Genomic DNA, 22,667 nt, shown 5'->3' with positions numbered 1-22,667 from the left:
TTGAGATGAGAGCACGAATGCCACACACGACACATATTCCAATGATATTGTACTTTTTCTGTGATGTTTGATCGAAATTCGAATAAAAATGAGCAAGGGGGCCCCAAATCAGACAAGCTAACAATTACAACTTCAAATTACATTGTGCGTACATTGTGTACGTAATTGTTTAGTTAGTACCATTAACAAATCTCCAAGGGACAACTTCCAATCAAAATGTTTTGTTTATAATTGAACTATTTAATTAAAATTAAAAGCGACATGTCAACACGGTACAGATGTATAAATTTTTATAATGTTAAAACCCCATGTCCCCAGTAAGTGCATAACTGTTTGATATAAACTTTTCCAAGTCATTTTAATTATCACAATAAATGGTTTACATGTTATCAACTTTATTTTTGAGTGGTGGAGAATAATTGATGCAGTTCTTTTTTAAAACAAATGGTTAAAACCTAGAATTTCAAGCACTTTTTTGTTTTTTGTTTTTAGTTAGGAAGCGAGCAGGACAACATTTTCTGGTGTAAAGAACTCTTCAATGTAGATTTTCATGGTACTCCTCAGACCATGCTCCTGGAGGTAACAGATCCGTCCGTGGTCGATCAGACGCTTGCATTTCCTTCCTATCTGCTCTCGCTCAGATTGTGTCAGCTTACTGTTTATGCTGGAAAACAACACACATATTTAATAAGTAGACATCTAAGGATGACATATATCTTAACATCATATGTTTTACGTATGACATGTATTTATGCATAACTGTACCAAAAAATGTATCTCTTAGCTTAAACAAAAATGTTAAAAAGCCTCAAGTAACAGAGGTAAACATACATCAAATGTAGAAGTTTAAGTTTTATACACGTCAAAACACAGCATTATTTACCCTGTGTTTTATATACTTCAAAACCCAGCATCATTTACCCTGTGTTCTATACACGTCAAAACCCAGCATTATTTACCCTGTGTTTTATACACATCAAAACTCAGCATTATTTACACACATAAAAAAAAACCAGCATCATTTACCCTGTGTTTTATACACGTCAAAACCCAGCATCATTTACCCTGTGTTTTATACACGTCATAACCCAGCATTATTTACCCTGTGTTTTATACACATCAAAACTCAAAATTATTTACACACATAAAAAAAACCCAGCATCATTTACCCTGTGTTTCATACACATCAAAACCCAGTATTATTTACCCTGTGTTTTATACACATCAAAACCCAGTATTATTTACCCTGTGTTTTATACACATTAAAACCCAGTATTATTTACCCTGTGTTTTATATACATTAAAACCCAGCATTATTTAACCTGTGTTTTATATACGTCAAAACCAAGCATCATTTACCCTGTGTTTTACACACATCAAAACCAAGCATCATTTACCCTGTGTTTTATAAACGTCAAAACCCAGCATCATTTACCCTGTGTTTTACACACGTCAAAACCCAGCATCATTTACCCTGTGTTTTATACACATCAAAACCCAGCATCATTTACCCTGTGTTTTATACACATCAAAACCCAGCATCATTTACCCTGTGTTTTATACACATCAAAACCCAGCATCATTTACCCTGTGTTTTATACACATCAAAACCAAGCATCATTTACCCTGTGTTTTATACACGTCAAAACCCAGCATCATTTACCGTGTTTTACACACGTCAAAACCCAGCATCATTTACCCTGTGTTTTATACACATTAAAACCCAGCATCATTTACCCTGTGTTTTATACACGTCAAAACCCAGCATCATTTACCCTGTGTTTTATACACGTCAAAACCCAGCATCATTTACCCTGTGTTTTATACATGTCAAAACCCAGCTTCATTTACCCTGTGTTTTATACACATCAAAACCCAGCATCATTTATCCTGTGTTTTATACACATCAAAACCTGCATCATTTACCCTGTGTTTTATACACGTCAAAACCCAGCATCATTTACCATATGCACATCTACAAAGTAACAGGTGTACCCACCTGCAGCCATCCATTGTTTCCACATTCTGGTGTTCCTCTTCCACCTCCTCCGTCTCATCTGATGTCTCAGTTTGGCCACTGGCTCTTCCCTTTTCTGTACTGCTTGCCTCACTAACTCTGCCACAGACAGCTTTCAGCGAAGTAGGAAAAGTTGCTATTTTGTTGTTTTGAACATTATTCTTATTATCCATTTCTGTCCCAGATATTTTCTTCTTTTGTTGTTCCACAACAGCATCTTTTTGTTTGTCCACATGAGCTACATTCCCAACATTATCCCCACTGTCAACACCTAGGTTAAACTTGTCTTCTTTACTTAACCCCACCTCACCATTGCCCTCAATGCCTCCATCCCTAGCCCCTATTCCCTTCTCGGTTGCAGCCTTCCTCTGGGAACTCCAGCCCTTCCAGGCACATGTGGCCCAGCTGCTCATACTGGCTATCACCTGGAAGTCCCGGGCCGTAAGCCCACACTCCTGGAAGAAGCCTTTACCCACGTACGGCCTCCAGGCACACCTGTGGTGGCAACATAAGGCTATCACAGCTCCAGCCAGCTGCCTGCAAACATCCGAAAATAGGGAATATATTCAGGGCATGATGAATGTTATGCAGTTCTATAATAAAAGTAATGTACATGCATTTTATTTCTATGTTTTTTGCAAAATATTACCCAACTTCATGGGAGTTGAAAATAACTTGATTGAAAATTAGTAAAGAAACAATTGAAATATAAGATTTCCTGCTAAAACTATTCTTCTAAACTTCTTATACAATACATGTACAATGTACATGTTTATCAATAATAAAAGATTTGATTACCGGTAATCTTTTTACATTATTACTTCCTATTATATCTTATCAAAGTTCATCACCTAGATTCTGACTTGAGCCTCTTTCTGGGTGCTCCCTCCCCATGCTGTGTTTCCTGTGCCAGTGTCTCTGTCACACATCGCAGGGCCAAGTCTGTGGCCGGCCCACACAGATGTTTCCCAAATGCCACCACAGACCGATCAGACTCACACAGGCATGTAACCTTGTCTGTAGTAGATCGTTTAACTATTTAATGTTACCTCTTAAATGGTGTGAGTGGTTTGTGCCACCAACTCCAATATAAGCTTATAGCCAAAAAAATTAAAAACAGATCCACAGGCACTTAACCTTTTGACAAAATGGCCGTATGTCAGGAATAACATACCAGGTAATTAAACACATCCTAATTGTAACATGTACCAAGTAACGAAGCGATACACTTTAAACTCGGGAGAAGCTCGCACCAACAGACCTTTCAAACATTATCCAACTGGTATTATGTGTGAAAGTGTTTAATACAACTACAATACATGAATGTGAAAATGTTATGAATAAGGAAATGTCCAGACCAGATTAAGAGCATTCTGAATAAGGCAATGTCCAGACCAGAACATTACTGTGTATAACTGAATATCACTTGACCCAACAGTGACCAAAAGATGAGCTGGCCATATATTAGGACAAAGGAAACTATTGATAGTATAGTACATGTGTTTTCGTCTGTCCGACGTGAATACTTATGCATGTAGCAGTACCAAGACGGAGATGCTCGATGTCTATCCGGATCCTCTCCATGACCCCCTCCTCTTTGTGCAGGTTGTCCATCTGGAATATGGGGTAATGGGGAAGGATATGTTACAGAAAATCATTACTGATACATGTAGTTACATTCATTTACCAAGTACTAGTAACTAAATACATGCAGTTTTATTTCTTCATTGCAGGGTCCTCCTGCAGGGCACATGTGTCCCAAGTACAAACAAATATTACCATACATTACTCAAAATCAATAAGATGTACATTTACAGCTGATCTTTAGTCAGAGGTCAAGCACTTTTTAACAGTTAATATAAAGACATACAGGACAAAAGACTGAATTAGATTGTACCTTATTTCTGACATGGCTGCGGTCAATTAGGAGAAAGCCAATGTTGTTCCTTTCCTTGACCGCTCCATGAAGCCAGTGGGATAGCTGGCCTGCAAATATTAAAGGAATTTGAGTTAACAACCATTTGAACAAACAGAGGCATCCTATTATAAATGTATTTTAAAGAATATACTTTAGTCATTATGTTTTATACCAACATCTATTTCAGCAATCTTTAATAAGCAACTTCATGTGTATTAGTCACAATGAAAGACATTTATAAGGTTGTGTCCCTCTAAAGAAAAAAATAATAGGCTTTCAAATCATCAAACCTATCAAGATATATGTAAATATGTGCATATGTAATTCCTCCTTTTATGATGTTTTTAATCGTCAGAAAAGTGTAAACTCATTGTTATCTCATTGTTTTCTTTCATGATATAACCTTATTTTATTTTTATTTTAAACCAGCCACCTTTTCCAGCACCCATTTCCAGAAAGCACCTGTTGTCCACAAGCAAACCAAGACTCTCCATATGACCAATCAGTGATGCCTGAAAGGTAACATACAATATATTATACAACCTATAGGTGTCATGGCAACTGATATTACAGTTTACACATTCAATACCAAATGATATCCATCATTTGAGAAAAACAGAAATATATACGGAATTAATTATGTGATAAAAAAGCTATTTTAATCTTAATTTTACTAAACCATATTATTTACCAAGGGTACATTTTGTGACAGATATTAATATGTACCTGTTGTTTTCTGTGTCTTATGGCTGCCGTACCATAACCAGGTCTCTCAATCTCTTCCTGCATGCAACTGTGAGTAAGGACCTCCTCCCCCAGGCTCACGATGTGCTCTACAACACACAGGGGACACACACTATAATACTTATTATATCCCTGATAATGACTGTACTCTTACTGGAAAAGCTAGTATACACTACAACACACATAATACTTATTATATCCCTGATAATGACTGTACTCTTACTGGAAAAGCTAGTATACACTACAACACACATAATACTTATTCTATCCCTGAAAATGGCTGTATGATTACTGGACAAGCTAGTAGACACAACAACACACAGGGGACACACATAAAGCTTATTCCGTCCCTGATGTTGGCTGTATGATTACTGGACAAGCTAGTAGACACAACAACACACAGGGGACACACATAAAGCTTATTCCATCCCTGATGTTGGCTGTATGATTACTGGACAAGCTAGTAGACACAACAACACACAGGGGACACACATAAAGCTTATTCCGTCCCTGATGTTGGCTGTATGATTACTGGACAAGCTAGTAGACACAACAACACACAGGGGACACACATAAAGCTTATTCCGTCCCTGATGTTGGCTGTATGATTACTGGACAAGCTAGTAGACACAACAACACACAGGGGACACACATAAAGCTTATTCCGTCCCTGATGTTGGCTGTATGATTACTGGACAAGCTAGTATACACTACAACACACAGGGAACACACATAAAGCTTATTCCGTCCCTGATGTTGGCTGTACGCTTACTATACAAGCTAGTACACACAACAACAGGTACATAATGATTATTCTGTCCCAGATGGTGCCCGTACTCTTACTGGACTCGCTCCTATACACTACAACACAAGGGACACACATAATGCTTATTCTATCCCTGATGGTGCCTGTATGCCACCCTTTTGTCAGTGTATTTATTTATATACACAAATATAGGAATAAATTACTGGTTGCAATTTGCTTCCAATTTACCTTGTGCTGAACAGCACTTATGAAACTTGAAGCTTTATTCTGTTTGTTATAGATACTGTGTTATTCTAGATACACTTGACTTTTAAAATTTGAACATAAAATTAAAGGTACACCATTGTACTTAAGTTGAGTTCATACCTTTATATAGCTGATTGACTTTATCTATAAGGTCTTCTAGCTCTGCTTGGGGAACTGTCAAAACTGTCGCCTGGAAATGCATATTATACATTAGAACAGGGTACATGTATTTCATTCTGACTTAAATGGTAGTATATTAAATATAAATGGTCCTTAGCACCAAATATGTTTTGTTAACATTGCTGTCTTTTCTATGTTTTTTTGTCTTTCAGAGAGTTAATTGCTATAAATACTGCTTAACTTTGTTTACATAATTTCAAGTGTGAAATAGGCTCAATAACTAATATAGCATATACAATAACCTTTGGGTCTGGTACAGTCTCCCCTGCATCATCTCCACTGTTGATGCCAGCACTGTAGTATGCCTGCAAGAGGAAAACCCACACATCTACGTTCACATCATACATCTCAATGATAAAAAAATATTGATGGGATTGGATGTATGCATATGTTGATGGTATTGAACAACTTATAACATACATGTATAAATCTCAGTTATAACAATTGTACTTTCATAAAGGATCATCAAATTAGTATACTGTGTTGCAATTCCAAGGTCAAAACCCACTTACTGGCATATCCTTGGGTCGACTTGGACATTTTTTCATATGGTGATTAAGCTTGGCTTCATAGCAGGTGCTGAAACATACATCCTGTGTATATAAACATGTCAAGGAAACAATTATTAGGTATAAAAGCGTGTACATGTAGCTAAACTGATGCATAGGGTAATGATAATCATACTCAAACATGTACTAGGATTTATTTATTTATAAAAAATTAATGTTACAACTGATCAGATTTTTTTATTTAATCAGTATAAAATCTTAACATTGGATAAGAAGGATGCATTGAGTAATGATTTCATTTCAATATTTATGCAAGCATATAAGAAGTACCTAAAGTCTAGGTCAGGCATTTTATACAGTTCACTTACTGCTTTCCATCATATGGACAGAGAACCCTCTTTTTCCCTACATCAGCCTGCAATTTGAAAAAATACTAAACTTATTTTGTCCACCAAAAATAGGATTCAGAATTGGAGCATTACTTATTATGTATTCAATCACTCTAATCTGCTATGTCATCTGTTGCAAGTGACCATGATTTTTCTAGTAAAGTTTCCATTGGCCATGACCAATGTGCATACCAGTTTTGAGTTTTTTGTTATAATTGCATGTATATCACATTATGTGTAAACAATTTGTTTTAATATTGTTAAATTCATGTACATTGTATGTTTTGTATATTTTGGCATAGCTGAAGACAACATTGTTAAAAAGATACTGATGAACCTTTGTCATTTTCGTAAAATAAAGTTGTTGTCATTATTATTATTATTATTATTATTATTATTATTATTAATTTATTACCATAATAATTAAAACAACATTTTATAATACCTAAATATAATTACTTATGTAAAATGCTACGCTGAAAATGCCTTTGCAAAAAGACAAACATTATGAGTACCGGTATATATATATATGAACATATACATATTGTTTATATGTAGATTAATTTATCTAAGTATATACCACATGTATAAGCAAACAAGGAGTTACATACATCAAAGATTGTTGCATGTTCAGCACAATAGTTTGAGTCCTTGGCTCGCGTGAACCTGCAGTATCTGCGTTTACGCTTCACAAAGAAATGGCAGCTCCCTACAGGTGGCTCTGGTTGGGGCTGTTCTTTTTTTTCATTTCCCATTTTCTGAAATGGCAAAGATATACAAAATAGGTGTTAGAATCATAGCAATATTGTTTGGCTTCAGTTCATGTGCATACTCAACAATGTCTAACTCCCATTCTGTCTCAGGCTCCCTTCCCGGCTAGTCACGCCCTCCTATCTTATCCAAATAATTACTACGTATATATGTCAAGATATGCTTTCAGGGGTCGATACTAACCATTTTTCTAAGGGATCTCGAAGGGACACCAACATTAGAAATCAGGTGTCCCTTCCTGAAATTAGGAGTCCCTTCAACTTTTTACATTTATTTTTCATTATTGAGCCTGTTTTAATATTAAGTTTAACATACAAAATTTAATGCAGTGTCTTTACTATTCAATTTGTAAATCAAGTATACACCATATAATACATGTTTTCAACAGCATGTAATGACAAGTTAGTAGCACAATGTCAGACATTTGAACCTCTGGCAAAGCAGAGAGGAAGATTTGGGTCTCATCTCGGTAGATTAAGATCAAAAGCGGTAGAATGTCTAAGTCCCTTTTGTTTTCAGCCAAAAACAAAGATGGATACAATGTAAACAAAAACTTGATGTTGTTACTGTTTTTAGATTTTCGGAAAAAACGCATTAAATATGCCATGGTTCAGGGTCTTCTCATATGTCATTGCTTTTGATTGAGAAACAGTAGGAATATTACATCTGGCTTGTGCAAATTCAAGTTTTATATTTAGTAGAGCTACTGACAATCAATCAATCAGACTGCCGAACAAGTGTAGTCCATACTTGAAGAGCAGACGCCCGAAAAATTGTGCATGTTAATTTTTCGCGCCAAAATGTCGTAAAATTGTTATCCATTGATTGAAGATAATTAATAAAACTTACGTAATTTTATTTCTATAATGTTTTGATCAAAGCATAAAGCAAAGAATGCTGAATAGTAGGATGCCAGTAAATGTTACTGTAACAACTTGATGGACGCATCATTAAGGCATCAAAAGTCAGCAGTGTTGGCATCTTTTTGGGGCGGTTCTGACACATAAGCAAACTAGTTCACCATAATTATTGTACCGATAATAAATGTCTGTCATCTCTGACCTTGTTAATAATGTAAACAACAAAACGAAAGTGTTAACCCGCATGACGTAACTCTAGTAAAAATGTCAGCCATACTTAAGCTTTACTGTGCGATGTATTAATATTAATATCATTTTTACATGCACTGTTAAGAAATTAAGTGGGGGACCCAAATTTAGGTAATAATTAAATGAAACGCTATTTATTTATTGATATTTAGCTTTTATCAGTCAAAATTTAAGTGTCCGGATGGAATAACAGACTTCAAAGTTAAGGTGTCCCTCCCGAAAAATTGGTGTCCTCGGGATCCCTGGACCCCGTTAGTGTCAAACACTGGCTTTTATACATTTTTTTTTTATTTGGACTATTTTTTAAAGCTTTGATTTGGATTGGTAGAATCCCTCAAATAGAGTCTTAAACTGTTTAGGCTACCACCCTGTCTACTAGCTGATGAAGGGGCAAAAGGGCAGCGCACAATCTTTTTTTGTATGTCAAATTCAATATTAAAAGAATACAACATAATGCTCCATTTCAGTTTCATAAATACAGTATAGCCGCTTCTGTTCTGCTGGATTGGGGTGCAAGTCTAGTCATTCTAAAATGCCGTCCAGGCTTGCTTTTCTTTTTTTAATGATGGTTAGTCCAGGCTAACCATCATTAAAAAAAAAAGCCTGGACGGCATTTTAGAATGACTAGGTGCAAGTCCAAAGCTGTGCCCCATACGTTGCCCCACAATCCCGAATCCTATCTAGGCCATAAATATGTTTATAAGTTTTTCATACTTTTAAGATGGGAACTATCTAAGTGATTTGGATTTGTAAAATTTAATTATGGACACAACATCTAATTATTTAGACTATGATCTGTCACTGCTGTCATACCATTTACAGCCAAAAACAAAGATAACACTATATGCACCAGTCCAATTTAACTGGAATAATGGAAACTTAATATGCAAATTCGAGTGTGAAATAATATATTTTTATACATATAAAATATTTTTCATAATAATGATATAACTTCTCTAAGAGAACTGTTGTCTGCTACATTTTACAATGATGTGTGACTGACTTCCAAAAATATTGTATATATACACAGATAGAAGCCGATTTCGTGAGTACCTCTTCAACCATCTGTATTTCAGGAGTTATAAACCAAAATATACCGACAATTTTCGAGTTTTCAACTGGAGTGTTTACATCGACGGCATCGACATCTCAATAAATTTTGGTAGTACTCGTTGAACATAATGTACTACCGTACTGCAGTACGGCCTAACTATCATTAATTTTAATACTGATCAGCCCCCATTTTGGTCAAATAGCCCCCACACTTATGGTCAAATAGCCACCACTTGGAAAAAAAAATGGTTAAAACGCCCCCAATTTGATCAAAACGCCCCCATTTTGGTCAAATAGCCCCCACTCCTTTTTTATTTGAAATTATATTTGAAGGCAAGTTGTAATATTTTAATATAAGATATTTGAATGTAAGTTGTAATATTTTTAATATATTTGAATGTATATTTGAAGTTAAGTTGTAATATTATTAAGATATTTGTATTTATATTTGAAGGTAAGTTGTAATATTTTTAAGATATATTGCATTTACATAATTGCTAATCAAACAACATTTTTTGATAATTAAAATGTTTTAAAATATAAAATATATTTGCACATATTAAAGACTTATTAATTAGAGAAGATAGGGCATCTAAATTATCACATTGTGCAATAATCCTTTGAAGAAAGATGAAAGTGGGTTCACACTTAGCTTAATAACTGACCTCAAATAATTTAGTTTGCACAAGATTAAAGCCGGTTCACACCAGCCTGCTCCAAAAGATTTATATATATCTATATTTGTCTACACCGTCCCAAACACAAATGAAACAGAAGATTAGTGAAAGCTGCATAAGAACTTTATAATTATGTATTGATATATAATATTCACTCTGACATCATCTATGTTAATGAATAATGTATATTGTATTGTGCAATGAGAATACATTTTACCATACATTGTAAATGTGAATTTAAAAGATGTGAATAATATGTAAATTATTTCAAAATTATAAAAAAGTTTAATAATATATTCTTGTTGTTACTTAATTTCAATGCGTAATCAATATTAAATTAAAGAAAAACACCAAAAAAAAACTTATGGCTTAGAAATATTTAAAATGTAGATTTGATGTAATAATATATTATTTATATTAAGTAATGTTTTTAAACGTTTGATATTCTTACTTGGTAAAATTGTCAGATTTATTGATATACAAATAATGTTAATTGCACTTCATTTTGTAAAAATAAAGGTTTAATTTTTTTGGGGAATTACATAAGTATGCATACATACAAAAAAAAATGTGGGGGCGTTTTTGGGGGGCTATTTGACCAATTTTAAAATGTGAGTGGGGGCTATTTGACTAGGAAGCACTAAAATTCATGAGCGATCAGGGATACTTTTTTTGTTGTTTTTTTACATTTCTTTTGTATCCCTGTATCCCTCGAGTCTGCCATAGAAAAACATCTTCATAAGACTCGTGGACATGTATATAAGCTACAGTGGCGGTCCTACCGGGGGGCAGGGAGGGCCCTTGCCCCCCAGCTGGCCGGCAAGTTATGTTTTTTGGGGCACATATTTAATGATTAACATCGGGGCCCGAACATTCGATAATGATAAATCGGCACCGCACGTTAACAGTTTAAAACAACTTATATATGTCTGGTATAGGATATATTCTGAAAACAGTAAACTAACCCGTATTACTGCAGCCATATTTGTTAACTTTTAATCAGCTGTCTGTGTAAAAATGCGGCGCCGATTTATCATTATCGAATGGTCGATGTTGACACACAATGTTCGTCATTGCTTTTAATAATGTCATTGTGTGTCAACAAGGTATGTGTGTGCATGACGTTCATTTAACAAAAAATTAAATTCAAAACGTTGCCCTCTTGATACTTTCCATTTCGACCTTTATTAACGTCCTGGAATCATGCTAGAGCCTTTGAAAATTAATACAGAATCATGTATTTGAAGCCTTTTATGGAATTTGTTGTCAAGTTGGTTTTACTTCAGTTAACTTAAATGACAATGGCATCCGAAGTACAGTTTCGTTGAGTACGTGCAATCAATATATACATGAGTTACTGTAGGATTATATAGTATTTATTCTACTTCACATACTGTATGTGTATCTCAGGTGGCCGAGTGGTTAACGACTTTTAGGTTTCAAATCCGGCGACGCCGGTTCGATTCATCTCATCGGCATGATATATTTTTTGTGAAAGGTTTATCTTATATCAGTTAATGCTATCTTTTTAATTCAATTGATCTGCCAAACATCATTGGCAGTGACAACAAATGTTAATTCCATGTCATTATATGATTAAAATGATGCATTCCAAAAAAGTTTTATATGTTTATTTTTAAAGTCCTGGAACCGCCACTGGGCTAATTCTGACAAACGATGTGTGCCAGATTGATGAAAATTTCATAAGTAACTGCTAAAGCCTTTTTACAATAAAAATGAAACATGCAAATTCAAACTCAGACTCAATACAAATATGTAGATTAGTGAGGACGAGTCTGAAATCGATATCGAGACTTGCAACGGTTCGTAATCATGGTCCCAGATAATACATACATGTACGTATGTGGTAATTTTGAGGGTGTTTTAATCTATTGCGTTATTTCTAAGGTGAATATGTATGGCCATTTTTCAAAAACAATGCCATGGATTAAGAGTTTGAATGTATTTTCGAAATAAAATGCATTTTCTGCTCATTGTAGGGAAACGTTTTGGGATCATCCATTATTTTCAGTTAACCATTTTGCGTAAAAGAAATAATTAAAATAAGATGTGTTTTCCTTATAATACTGCAATTATGCCGTTGCATTTCATTGATTTTCTACATACCTGTAAAACAACACAACATTTATATTATGAAGTGGACAATTGGATGAAAACTTCCACAATTAAAATATTTGTTCAGTATAAATACTTCGGTGCAGCTTATTGAGACAGTGTTGATGTATGATCGCGTAATACCTACCTATATTGTTATTTTGCGCGCGATTGTCATCACTAACAGTTTAAACAACCTCTAGTGTTAACTGTTTTATGTCAAAACAGTCAATATCGGAGAAGAAAACTAAATTGCACCCATTTTTAATAAAAAAAACTAGGTATTTTTGACTTCGGGGAATGATCCCGCACACCTCTTGTGGCAAATCTTGGCCCCGCCCCTGATTTTGAAAGTCTGACTAAATAGAGATGTCCTAAAATAAGTTGTTATATCTGTAATAACAAACAGTATATATAACCTTTTCAGGGCGGGTGAGAGATGGCCGATGCTTATAATGAATTGTCGGAGCGAGTGTGTGAAGTGTTAGACCATCTCGGTTACAGCGAGTCCATTGTTATGTTCCGAAGGGAGATATGGAGACAGAGGGACTTGCAACGGAACAGCCAGGAAAAACACCGCACCAGAATCACTGCCGGTAGTAAGATGGAAGGTTTCTCTGCGCCGTGTGAGAGCGACACGGATTACGTGTTTCTCGACAACTACACCGTGTGCGCTCTTGTCGGTGACACGTCTCATACACCGCCTGAAAGCCTCACCGCTCTATCCCTGCACGCCGAGCAATGCAGTCCGGGGCACTTTTGGTTAGAATTGAAGCATACTGGATCTGTTGAAAATATGAATATACAAAAAGCCTTGTTCATCCATGAAGATGGACGAAAGTTTCTGTCTAGCTATGAATTCAGGAAATCGTTCATCCTTAATGACAAAATAGAATCAATATCCGGGCCAGCTTTGACGAAGAGTAACGAATACCACAGCTGGGACCATGTGTTCGCATTTCGCTGTACCAGTCAGCAACAGCTATTAATGGAGTGGGCAAGTAGACCAAGGCCCCATGGCTGGCCGTCACCGGGGCTGGTGCGGGAAGTTCTACAACAAGACGCACAAATAGTGCCTGTTGGATGCAAAAGCAGTGGAAATAAAGACGTACAGTGGAGGGCTTGCTTCATTCCTAGTGAGAAAAAATTATCGGATTCATGGAATGAATTTCAATATAAAATGTACATACTTCTGAAGTTTTTGAAGAAAACAGAGTTGAAACCAATTTCAGATGAAATGTCGTCATATTTAATGAAGAATGTCATGTTTTGGTTCGTAGAGGGAAAGCCATTGGATGTATTCACAAAGTCAACATTACTTGTTAATGTCCAGTCTTGTCTAAAAATGTTCCTGAAAGCCCTTAAAGACAATCATCTATCATATTACATGATTCCAGGCCGAAATCTCCTAACAGGTAGAATCAGCCCACAACAACGACATAAACTCATTGTGAAACTTGAAGAGCTCATACAAGAAGGGCCCCGCATCGTGTTCCGATGTCCAAGAGTTGTAGAGGTCTTGCAGCTGCCACCATCCGAGCTCGAGGGGAAGGGTTGCTGGAGGGACAAGCTGGAGAGGCTGTTCCGGGCGAGTGAAAACATCGGCTGGTCACACTGGCGGCCCGGCATGACGCGCGAGGAGGTGGACCGCTGCACGTGGGCCGACCCGGACTTTACTTTTTTTTATTTGGACTATTTTTTAAAGCTTTGATTTGGATTGGTAGAATCCCTCAAATAGAGTCTTAAACTGTTTAGGCTACCACCCTGTCTACTAGCTGATGAAGGGGCAAAAGGGCAGCGCACAATCTTTTTTTGTATGTCAAATTCAATATTAAAAGAATACAACATAATGCTCCATTTCAGTTTCATAAATACAGTATAGCCGCTTCTGTTCTGCTGGATTGGGGTGCAAGTCTAGTCATTCTAAAATGCCGTCCAGGCTTGCTTTTCTTTTTTTAATGATGGTTAGTCCAGGCTAACCATCATTAAAAAAAAAAGCCTGGACGGCATTTTAGAATGACTAGGTGCAAGTCCAAAGCTGTGCCCCATACGTTGCCCCACAATCCCGAATCCTATCTAGGCCATAAATATGTTTATAAGTTTTTCATACTTTTAAGATGGGAACTATCTAAGTGATTTGGATTTGTAAAATTTAATTATGGACACAACATCTAATTATTTAGACTATGATCTGTCACTGCTGTCATACCATTTACAGCCAAAAACAAAGATAACACTATATGCACCAGTCCAATTTAACTGGAATAATGGAAACTTAATATGCAAATTCGAGTGTGAAATAATATATTTTTATACATATAAAATATTTTTCATAATAATGATATAACTTCTCTAAGAGAACTGTTGTCTGCTACATTTTACAATGATGTGTGACTGACTTCCAAAAATATTGTATATATACACAGATAGAAGCCGATTTCGTGAGTACCTCTTCAACCATCTGTATTTCAGGAGTTATAAACCAAAATATACCGACAATTTTCGAGTTTTCAACTGGAGTGTTTACATCGACGGCATCGACATCTCAATAAATTTTGGTAGTACTCGTTGAACATAATGTACTACCGTACTGCAGTACGGCCTAACTATCATTAATTTTAATACTGATCAAAAAGCCCCCATTTTGGTCAAATAGCCCCCACACTTATGGTCAAATAGCCACCACTTGGAAAAAATTGGTTAAAACGCCCCCAATTTGATCAAAACGCCCCCATTTTGGTCAAATAGCCCCCACTCCTTTTTTATTTGAAATTATATTTGAAGGCAAGTTGTAATATTTTAATATAAGATATTTGAATGTAAGTTGTAATATTTTTAATATATTTGAATGTATATTTGAAGTTAAGTTGTAATATTATTAAGATATTTGTATTTATATTTGAAGGTAAGTTGTAATATTTTTAAGATATATTGCATTTACATAATTGCTAATCAAACAACATTTTTTGATAATTAAAATGTTTTAAAATATAAAATATATTTGCACATATTAAAGACTTATTAATTAGAGAAGATAGGGCATCTAAATTATCACATTGTGCAATAATCCTTTGAAGAAAGATGAAAGTGGGTTCACACTTAGCTTAATAACTGACCTCAAATAATTTAGTTTGCACAAGATTAAAGCCGGTTCACACCAGCCTGCTCCAAAAGATTTATATATATCTATATTTGTCTACACCGTCCCAAACACAAATGAAACAGAAGATTAGTGAAAGCTGCATAAGAACTTTATAATTATGTATTGATATATAATATTCACTCTGACATCATCTATGTTAATGAATAATGTATATTGTATTGTGCAATGAGAATACATTTTACCATACATTGTAAATGTGAATTTAAAAGATGTGAATAATATGTAAATTATTTCAAAATTATAAAAAAGTTTAATAATATATTCTTGTTGTTACTTAATTTCAATGCGTAATCAATATTAAATTAAAGAAAAACACCAAAAAAAAACTTATGGCTTAGAAATATTTAAAATGTAGATTTGATGTAATAATATATTATTTATATTAAGTAATGTTTTTAAACGTTTGATATTCTTACTTGGTAAAATTGTCAGATTTATTGATATACAAATAATGTTAATTGCACTTCATTTTGTAAAAATAAAGGTTTAATTTTTTTTGGGAATTACATAAGTATGCATACATACAAAAAAAAATGTGGGGGCGTTTTTGGGGGGCTATTTGACCAATTTTAAAATGTGAGTGGGGGCTATTTGACTAGGAAGCACTAAAATTCATGAGCGATCAGGGATACTTTTTTTGTTGTTTTTTTACATTTCTTTTGTATCCCTGTATCCCTCGAGTCTGCCATAGAAAAACATCTTCATAAGACTCGTGGACATGTATATAAGCTACAGTGGCGGTCCTACCGGGGGCAGGGAGGGCCCTTGCCCCCCAGCTGGCCGGCAAGTTATGTTTTTTGGGGCACATATTTAATGATTAACATCGGGGCCCGAACATTCGATAATGATAAATCGGCACCGCACGTTAACAGTTTAAAACAACTTATATATGTCTGGTATAGGATATATTCTGAAAACAGTAAACTAACCCGTATTACTGCAGCCATATTTGTTAACTTTTAATCAGCTGTCTGTGTAAAAATGCGGCGCCGATTTATCATTATCGAATGGTCGATGTTGACACACAATGTTCGTCATTGCTTTTAATAATGTCATTGTGTGTCAACAAGGTATGTGTGTGCATGACGTTCATTTAACAAAAAATTAAATTCAAAACGTTGCCCTCTTGATACTTTCCATTTCGACCTTTATTAACGTCCTGGAATCATGCTAGAGCCTTTGAAAATTAATACAGAATCATGTATTTGAAGCCTTTTATGGAATTTGTTGTCAAGTTGGTTTTACTTCAGTTAACTTAAATGACAATGGCATCCGAAGTACAGTTTCGTTGAGTACGTGCAATCAATATATACATGAGTTACTGTAGGATTATATAGTATTTATTCTACTTCACATACTGTATGTGTATCTCAGGTGGCCGAGTGGTTAACGACTTTTAGGTTTCAAATCCGGCGACGCCGGTTCGATTCATCTCATCGGCATGATATATTTTTTGTGAAAGGTTTATCTTATATCAGTTAATGCTATCTTTTTAATTCAATTGATCTGCCAAACATCATTGGCAGTGACAACAAATGTTAATTCCATGTCATTATATGATTAAAATGATGCATTCCAAAAAAGTTTTATATGTTTATTTTTAAAGTCCTGGAACCGCCACTGGGCTAATTCTGACAAACGATGTGTGCCAGATTGATGAAAATTTCATAAGTAACTGCTAAAGCCTTTTTACAATAAAAATGAAACATGCAAATTCAAACTCAGACTCAATACAAATATGTAGATTAGTGAGGACGAGTCTGAAATCGATATCGAGACTTGCAACGGTTCGTAATCATGGTCCCAGATAATACATACATGTACGTATGTGGTAATTTTGAGGGTGTTTTAATCTATTGCGTTATTTCTAAGGTGAATATGTATGGCCATTTTTCAAAAACAATGCCATGGATTAAGAGTTTGAATGTATTTTCGAAATAAAATGCATTTTCTGCTCATTGTAGGGAAACGTTTTGGGATCATCCATTATTTTCAGTTAACCATTTTGCGTAAAAGAAATAATTAAAATAAGATGTGTTTTCCTTATAATACTGCAATTATGCCGTTGCATTTCATTGATTTTCTACATACCTGTAAAACAACACAACATTTATATTATGAAGTGGACAATTGGATGAAAACTTCCACAATTAAAATATTTGTTCAGTATAAATACTTCGGTGCAGCTTATTGAGACAGTGTTGATGTATGATCGCGTAATACCTACCTATATTGTTATTTTGCGCGCGATTGTCATCACTAACAGTTTAAACAACCTCTAGTGTTAACTGTTTTATGTCAAAACAGTCAATATCGGAGAAGAAAACTAAATTGTACCCATTTTTAATAAAAAAAACTAGGTATTTTTGACTTCGGGGAATGATCCCGCACACCTCTTGTGGCAAATCTTGGCCCCGCCCCTGATTTTGAAAGTCTGACTAAATAGAGATGTCCTAAAATAAGTTGTTATATCTGTAATAACAAACAGTATATATAACCTTTTCAGGGCGGGTGAGAGATGGCCGATGCTTATAATGAATTGTCGGAGCGAGTGTGTGAAGTGTTAGACCATCTCGGTTACAGCGAGTCCATTGTTATGTTCCGAAGGGAGATATGGAGACAGAGGGACTTGCAACGGAACAGCCAGGAAAAACACCGCACCAGAATCACTGCCGGTAGTAAGATGGAAGGTTTCTCTGCGCCGTGTGAGAGCGACACGGATTACGTGTTTCTCGACAACTACACCGTGTGCGCTCTTGTCGGTGACACGTCTCATACACCGCCTGAAAGCCTCACCGCTCTATCCCTGCACGCCGAGCAATGCAGTCCGGGGCACTTTTGGTTAGAATTGAAGCATACTGGATCTGTTGAAAATATGAATATACAAAAAGCCTTGTTCATCCATGAAGATGGACGAAAGTTTCTGTCTAGCTATGAATTCAGGAAATCGTTCATCCTTAATGACAAAATAGAATCAATATCCGGGCCAGCTTTGACGAAGAGTAACGAATACCACAGCTGGGACCATGTGTTCGCATTTCGCTGTACCAGTCAGCAACAGCTATTAATGGAGTGGGCAAGTAGACCAAGGCCCCATGGCTGGCCGTCACCGGGGCTGGTGCGGGAAGTTCTACAACAAGACGCACAAATAGTGCCTGTTGGATGCAAAAGCAGTGGAAATAAAGACGTACAGTGGAGGGCTTGCTTCATTCCTAGTGAGAAAAAATTATCGGATTCATGGAATGAATTTCAATATAAAATGTACATACTTCTGAAGTTTTTGAAGAAAACAGAGTTGAAACCAATTTCAGATGAAATGTCGTCATATTTAATGAAGAATGTCATGTTTTGGTTCGTAGAGGGAAAGCCATTGGATGTATTCACAAAGTCAACATTACTTGTTAATGTCCAGTCTTGTCTAAAAATGTTCCTGAAAGCCCTTAAAGACAATCATCTATCATATTACATGATTCCAGGCCGAAATCTCCTAACAGGTAGAATCAGCCCACAACAACGACATAAACTCATTGTGAAACTTGACGAGCTCATACAAGAAGGGCCCCGCATCGTGTTCCGATGTCCAAGAGTTGTAGAGGTCTTGCAGCTGCCACCATCCGAGCTCGAGGGGAAGGGTTGCTGGAGGGACAAGCTGGAGAGGCTGTTCCGGGCGAGTGAGAACATCGGCTGGTCACACTGGCGGCCCGGCATGACGCGCGAGGAGGTGGACCGCTGCACGTGGGCCGACCCGGACTTTACCGCAATCAAAGACCTGATGGCTGACATGGTCTGGCCGCAGTGGAGGCAGCATCAGGAACAGGATATGAATGAGGTGCTGTACAGAAAAGTAGCTGATGCTTTGTCATAACTTGACAACGATATATACAAAACAAAACGATTTTTAAGACAATAGGATTCCACTACTCTTTAGTTCATAACTTTAATTTGGTTCTGAATTAGAATTAATGGTTTGTTATAATATATATCGCTTTATATACACATTTGTACACACCATAATATTCGTAGAGTATCTTGTTTTATATATATATATACATATAATGGCTTATTATTATATTGAACATTTAGTTGTGTCGAACTTTTAAACAATCGTTACATAAAGATATTAATATTATTATTAGCAACTCGCTAATAATATTATTAATAGCTTTATGTTACGTTTATTTCCACATAAGGATTATGTTACAATGTACTGACACATTTAGTGTCATTCGGTTGTAATCGTCCTGAAAAAGGCCCCACGTAAGAGAATGGAATAATAGAAGTGACATGATCTTTGTTGACAAATTGAAAAGTGAACGTTGGCGACATGACCCACAGGGGTATATGAGAGACACATTGGAGGTTGTATTACGGGCGGTGTACCTCCATGGACCATCGTTGGTGGCTGGCCGAGGCGTTCAAATACTGCTGAATTGCAGAATCTTTCAGCTTTCAGCTTTCAGTCGTTGTTTCTCCTAACATTTCCTTTGTTGCAGAACTACTGTGCGGTGTCATAAGTTACGACCTATTATGTACGTGAAGTTAGCGACCAAGCGTCCTGACAGCCTAGCAGATGAAGTAAGCGGTCTAGCAGCGTGAAGTCAGCGGCCTAGCGGCCTGAAATTGATGACTGTTGGCTTAAATGGTTTCAAAGCATAGTTTTATGCGTTTTCTTCAAACGTTATTTATACACAAATTAACATCCTGTAGCGATTATTAGCATTTTCCAAAAGTCGATCTAGCATATGCCTGCGGCCTAGCGGCCCAAAATTGTTTTATTTTCAAAGGCATTGTTTGTGTTTGCTTAAAAATAAAATAAAAAAATAGCGTTTTATGCACAAATTAACATCATGTAGGCTATTTTTATTTTATTTTTAAGCAAACACAAACAATGCCTTCGAAAACAATAACAAATTAACGATTTTATGATCAACTTAACATTCTCTTGCAATAAAAAATATCAGCATTTTTCTGTTACAATCGAAAACTAAGTCAAAACTGTCATTTTACAGCCCCCAACAGAAAATGACTATCCTTCAAGCATTCTTCATCCCCCCGCCCCCCCCCCCCCCCCCCCCCTTAAAATCGATCTAGTGTCCCAACGGGCTGTCGGCGTGACGTTAGGGGCCTAGAGGCCTACAATTGTTTTCTATGTCAAAGTATTTTTTGAGGCGTTTTCTTTTGAATAAAACACAATCATTTATTTTTGTATCAACTTTTTGGAATATATGTTATTGAATAAAACATTAATTCATTATTGTAGAGGCCCTGCAGCTTAACAACGTTTGTTATGAACAAAAAAACCATCCTAAAGTGATTATCAGCAGTTTTAAGAAGTCATCCCCATGTTACAAAATGTTTTCGGATTTTAGTTTTAAACTAAGTAAAAACAGCTCCTAATGGACAACTACCCCAACCCCCACCCACCTCCAAAAAAGGCGATCTAGCGTCACAGTGTGAAGTTAGCGGCCTGGCGGCCTAGTGGCCTAAAAAAATCTATGTAAAAGCTTATTTGATGCGTTTGTTTTACAATTCACATTCTGAAGCGATTATCAGCAATCTTCCAAAAGGCGACCTAGCTGTCCATCGACCTAGCGGTGTGAAATTAGCGGCCTAGCGGCCTAACATTGTTTCTGTTTCAAATCATTTTTTATTCGTTCTCTTGGAAAACAATAAAAAAAATATGGGGAGTTTTATTCACAAATTAACATCCTATAGTGATTAACAGCCATCTCCCTAAAAGTCGATATAGCAGTCCAGCGGCATGGCGGCCAAGCGGCGTGAAGTTATTGGCCGCTGGCGCTCTAGCAGCGTGAAGTAAGCGGCCTAAAATTATTTACTTCGATGCATTTTTGATGCGTTTTCTTAGGAAACAATACTAAGTCAATGGGGTTTTTATTTACAAATTAACATCCTGCTGATAATCGATACAGGATATTAAGCTGTTCATAAAAACAACAACATAAAAATATTTTCCACGAAAACGCATCAGAATTGCTTGGGAGTAGAAAACAATGTTAGGCCGCTAGGCCAGTGTCCAAAATACTAGATCGACTTATTGTAAAATGTTGATTATCGCTTCTTGATGTTTATTTGTGAATAACAAACACTAATTTAATATTGTTTTGGAAGAAAAAAATGCTTTGAAATAGACAACAATTTTAGACTGCTAGATCGACTCTTTACAAGATGTTCTGATGCTTTGCACGATAAATTTTAGGCCGCCACAACGCCAAGCCGCCGCTAGACCGTCAGGCCGCTAACTTCACGCCATCAGGCCGCTAGGCCGCTAACTACACGTACATCATTCTATTTCTGTTGAGATTTGATTTAAGAAACATTAGTACATGTATTCGATTTACTTTTTGTTCCAAATTGCTATATTGGCCAACGAAATTGTTTCGTCAAAGTATTTTTCATGATGAAACCTCTTTCACTTCAAGAGTGTTAATGTTAATATGATGTATATTTGAGGTAAGTTAATCGTATTTAACACTTTAAGACCCCCGAGTGACCAGCATATTCACCCCGTGTTTCAGAATTGATTCCGGACATTTTCATAAATACATGTTTATACGGCCGTATTCAATTTGTATCTTAGATTGGTTTCATCCTTAGATTGGTCGTTTTGTTCTTAGAATGGTCCTCAATTCTACCAGATTCTAAGATTTGGACTTAGTAAGTTCAAGAATCTGAGATTTCAACTAAGATCGTTTGACGAAGTTAAGGAAGTGTTTACCTTCCTTAATTATTTCATAACATAATAAGATTACGGTATTTTACGGGGATTTTTAGTAAACTTTGTATATAGACCTCCTGATTCTTCACAAAACTGGATAGATCTATTTGAAACTCAATACAACAAATTAGGAAGCAAGGATAGTGAAGTATATGCTCTAGGGGACTTTAACATCAATTATTTTCCAGACAAAACAAATAAATTCAATAATGCAAAATGGGAAAATTTTCTTTCAAAGTTTGGACTTTCTCAAATCATTGAAACGCCAACTAGG

At 35.9% G+C, this 22,667-nt stretch overlaps 3 protein-coding genes across 9 annotated transcripts; 2 read left to right on the top strand and 1 right to left on the bottom strand.

Moving 5' to 3' along the window:
- Positions 1 to 204: 204 nt before the first annotated feature.
- Positions 205 to 9,823, bottom strand: LOC128212870 (tRNA:m(4)X modification enzyme TRM13 homolog). 4 transcript variants are annotated; one of them, XM_052918248.1, is made up of 13 exons: positions 9,751 to 9,823; positions 7,381 to 7,527; positions 6,749 to 6,795; positions 6,384 to 6,450; positions 6,114 to 6,176; positions 5,812 to 5,881; positions 4,662 to 4,768; positions 4,369 to 4,447; positions 3,915 to 4,003; positions 3,562 to 3,631; positions 2,869 to 3,034; positions 2,000 to 2,554; positions 205 to 664 (listed from the first exon to the last, which is right to left on the bottom strand). In XM_052918248.1, exons 2-13 carry the CDS (start codon positions 7,522 to 7,524, stop codon positions 493 to 495), a joined length of 1,629 nt encoding a protein of 542 aa, XP_052774208.1. In that variant the 5' UTR covers positions 7,525 to 7,527; positions 9,751 to 9,823; the 3' UTR covers positions 205 to 492. The 4 variants fall into 4 exon arrangements, with proteins under 4 accessions (XP_052774208.1, XP_052774207.1, XP_052774209.1 ...); XM_052918247.1 differs by having other exon boundaries at positions 9,703 to 9,818; XM_052918249.1 differs by having other exon boundaries at positions 9,747 to 9,815.
- On the top strand, positions 9,635 to 14,316 carry LOC128212871 (uncharacterized). Of its 2 annotated transcripts, none has more exons than XM_052918251.1 (2): positions 9,635 to 9,694; positions 12,922 to 14,316. In XM_052918251.1, exon 2 carries the CDS (start codon positions 12,934 to 12,936, stop codon positions 14,203 to 14,205), a length of 1,272 nt encoding a protein of 423 aa, XP_052774211.1. In that variant the 5' UTR covers positions 9,635 to 9,694; positions 12,922 to 12,933; the 3' UTR covers positions 14,206 to 14,316. The 2 variants fall into 2 exon arrangements, with proteins under 2 accessions (XP_052774211.1, XP_052774212.1); XM_052918252.1 differs by lacking the exon at positions 9,635 to 9,694 and adding an exon at positions 9,729 to 9,811.
- A 546-nt stretch (positions 14,317 to 14,862) lies between these two features.
- Positions 14,863 to 20,213, top strand: LOC128214812 (uncharacterized). 3 transcript variants are annotated; one of them, XM_052921479.1, is made up of 3 exons: positions 14,882 to 15,052; positions 18,164 to 19,486; positions 20,151 to 20,213. In XM_052921479.1, exons 2-3 carry the CDS (start codon positions 18,176 to 18,178, stop codon positions 20,169 to 20,171), a joined length of 1,332 nt encoding a protein of 443 aa, XP_052777439.1. In that variant the 5' UTR covers positions 14,882 to 15,052; positions 18,164 to 18,175; the 3' UTR covers positions 20,172 to 20,213. The 3 variants fall into 3 exon arrangements, with proteins under 3 accessions (XP_052777438.1, XP_052777439.1, XP_052777436.1); XM_052921478.1 differs by lacking the exon at positions 20,151 to 20,213 and having other exon boundaries at positions 14,863 to 14,935; positions 18,164 to 19,659; XM_052921476.1 differs by lacking the exon at positions 20,151 to 20,213 and having other exon boundaries at positions 18,164 to 19,659.
- The last annotated feature ends 2,454 nt before the right edge of the window (positions 20,214 to 22,667 follow it).

The sequence above is a fragment of the Mya arenaria genome, chromosome 13 (genome assembly GCF_026914265.1).
Source record: "Mya arenaria isolate MELC-2E11 chromosome 13, ASM2691426v1".
NCBI classification, from domain to species: domain Eukaryota; kingdom Metazoa; phylum Mollusca; class Bivalvia; order Myida; family Myidae; genus Mya; species Mya arenaria.
The sequence above is the reverse complement of the archived record's forward strand: the minus strand, read 5'-3'. Positions and strand labels throughout refer to the sequence as shown.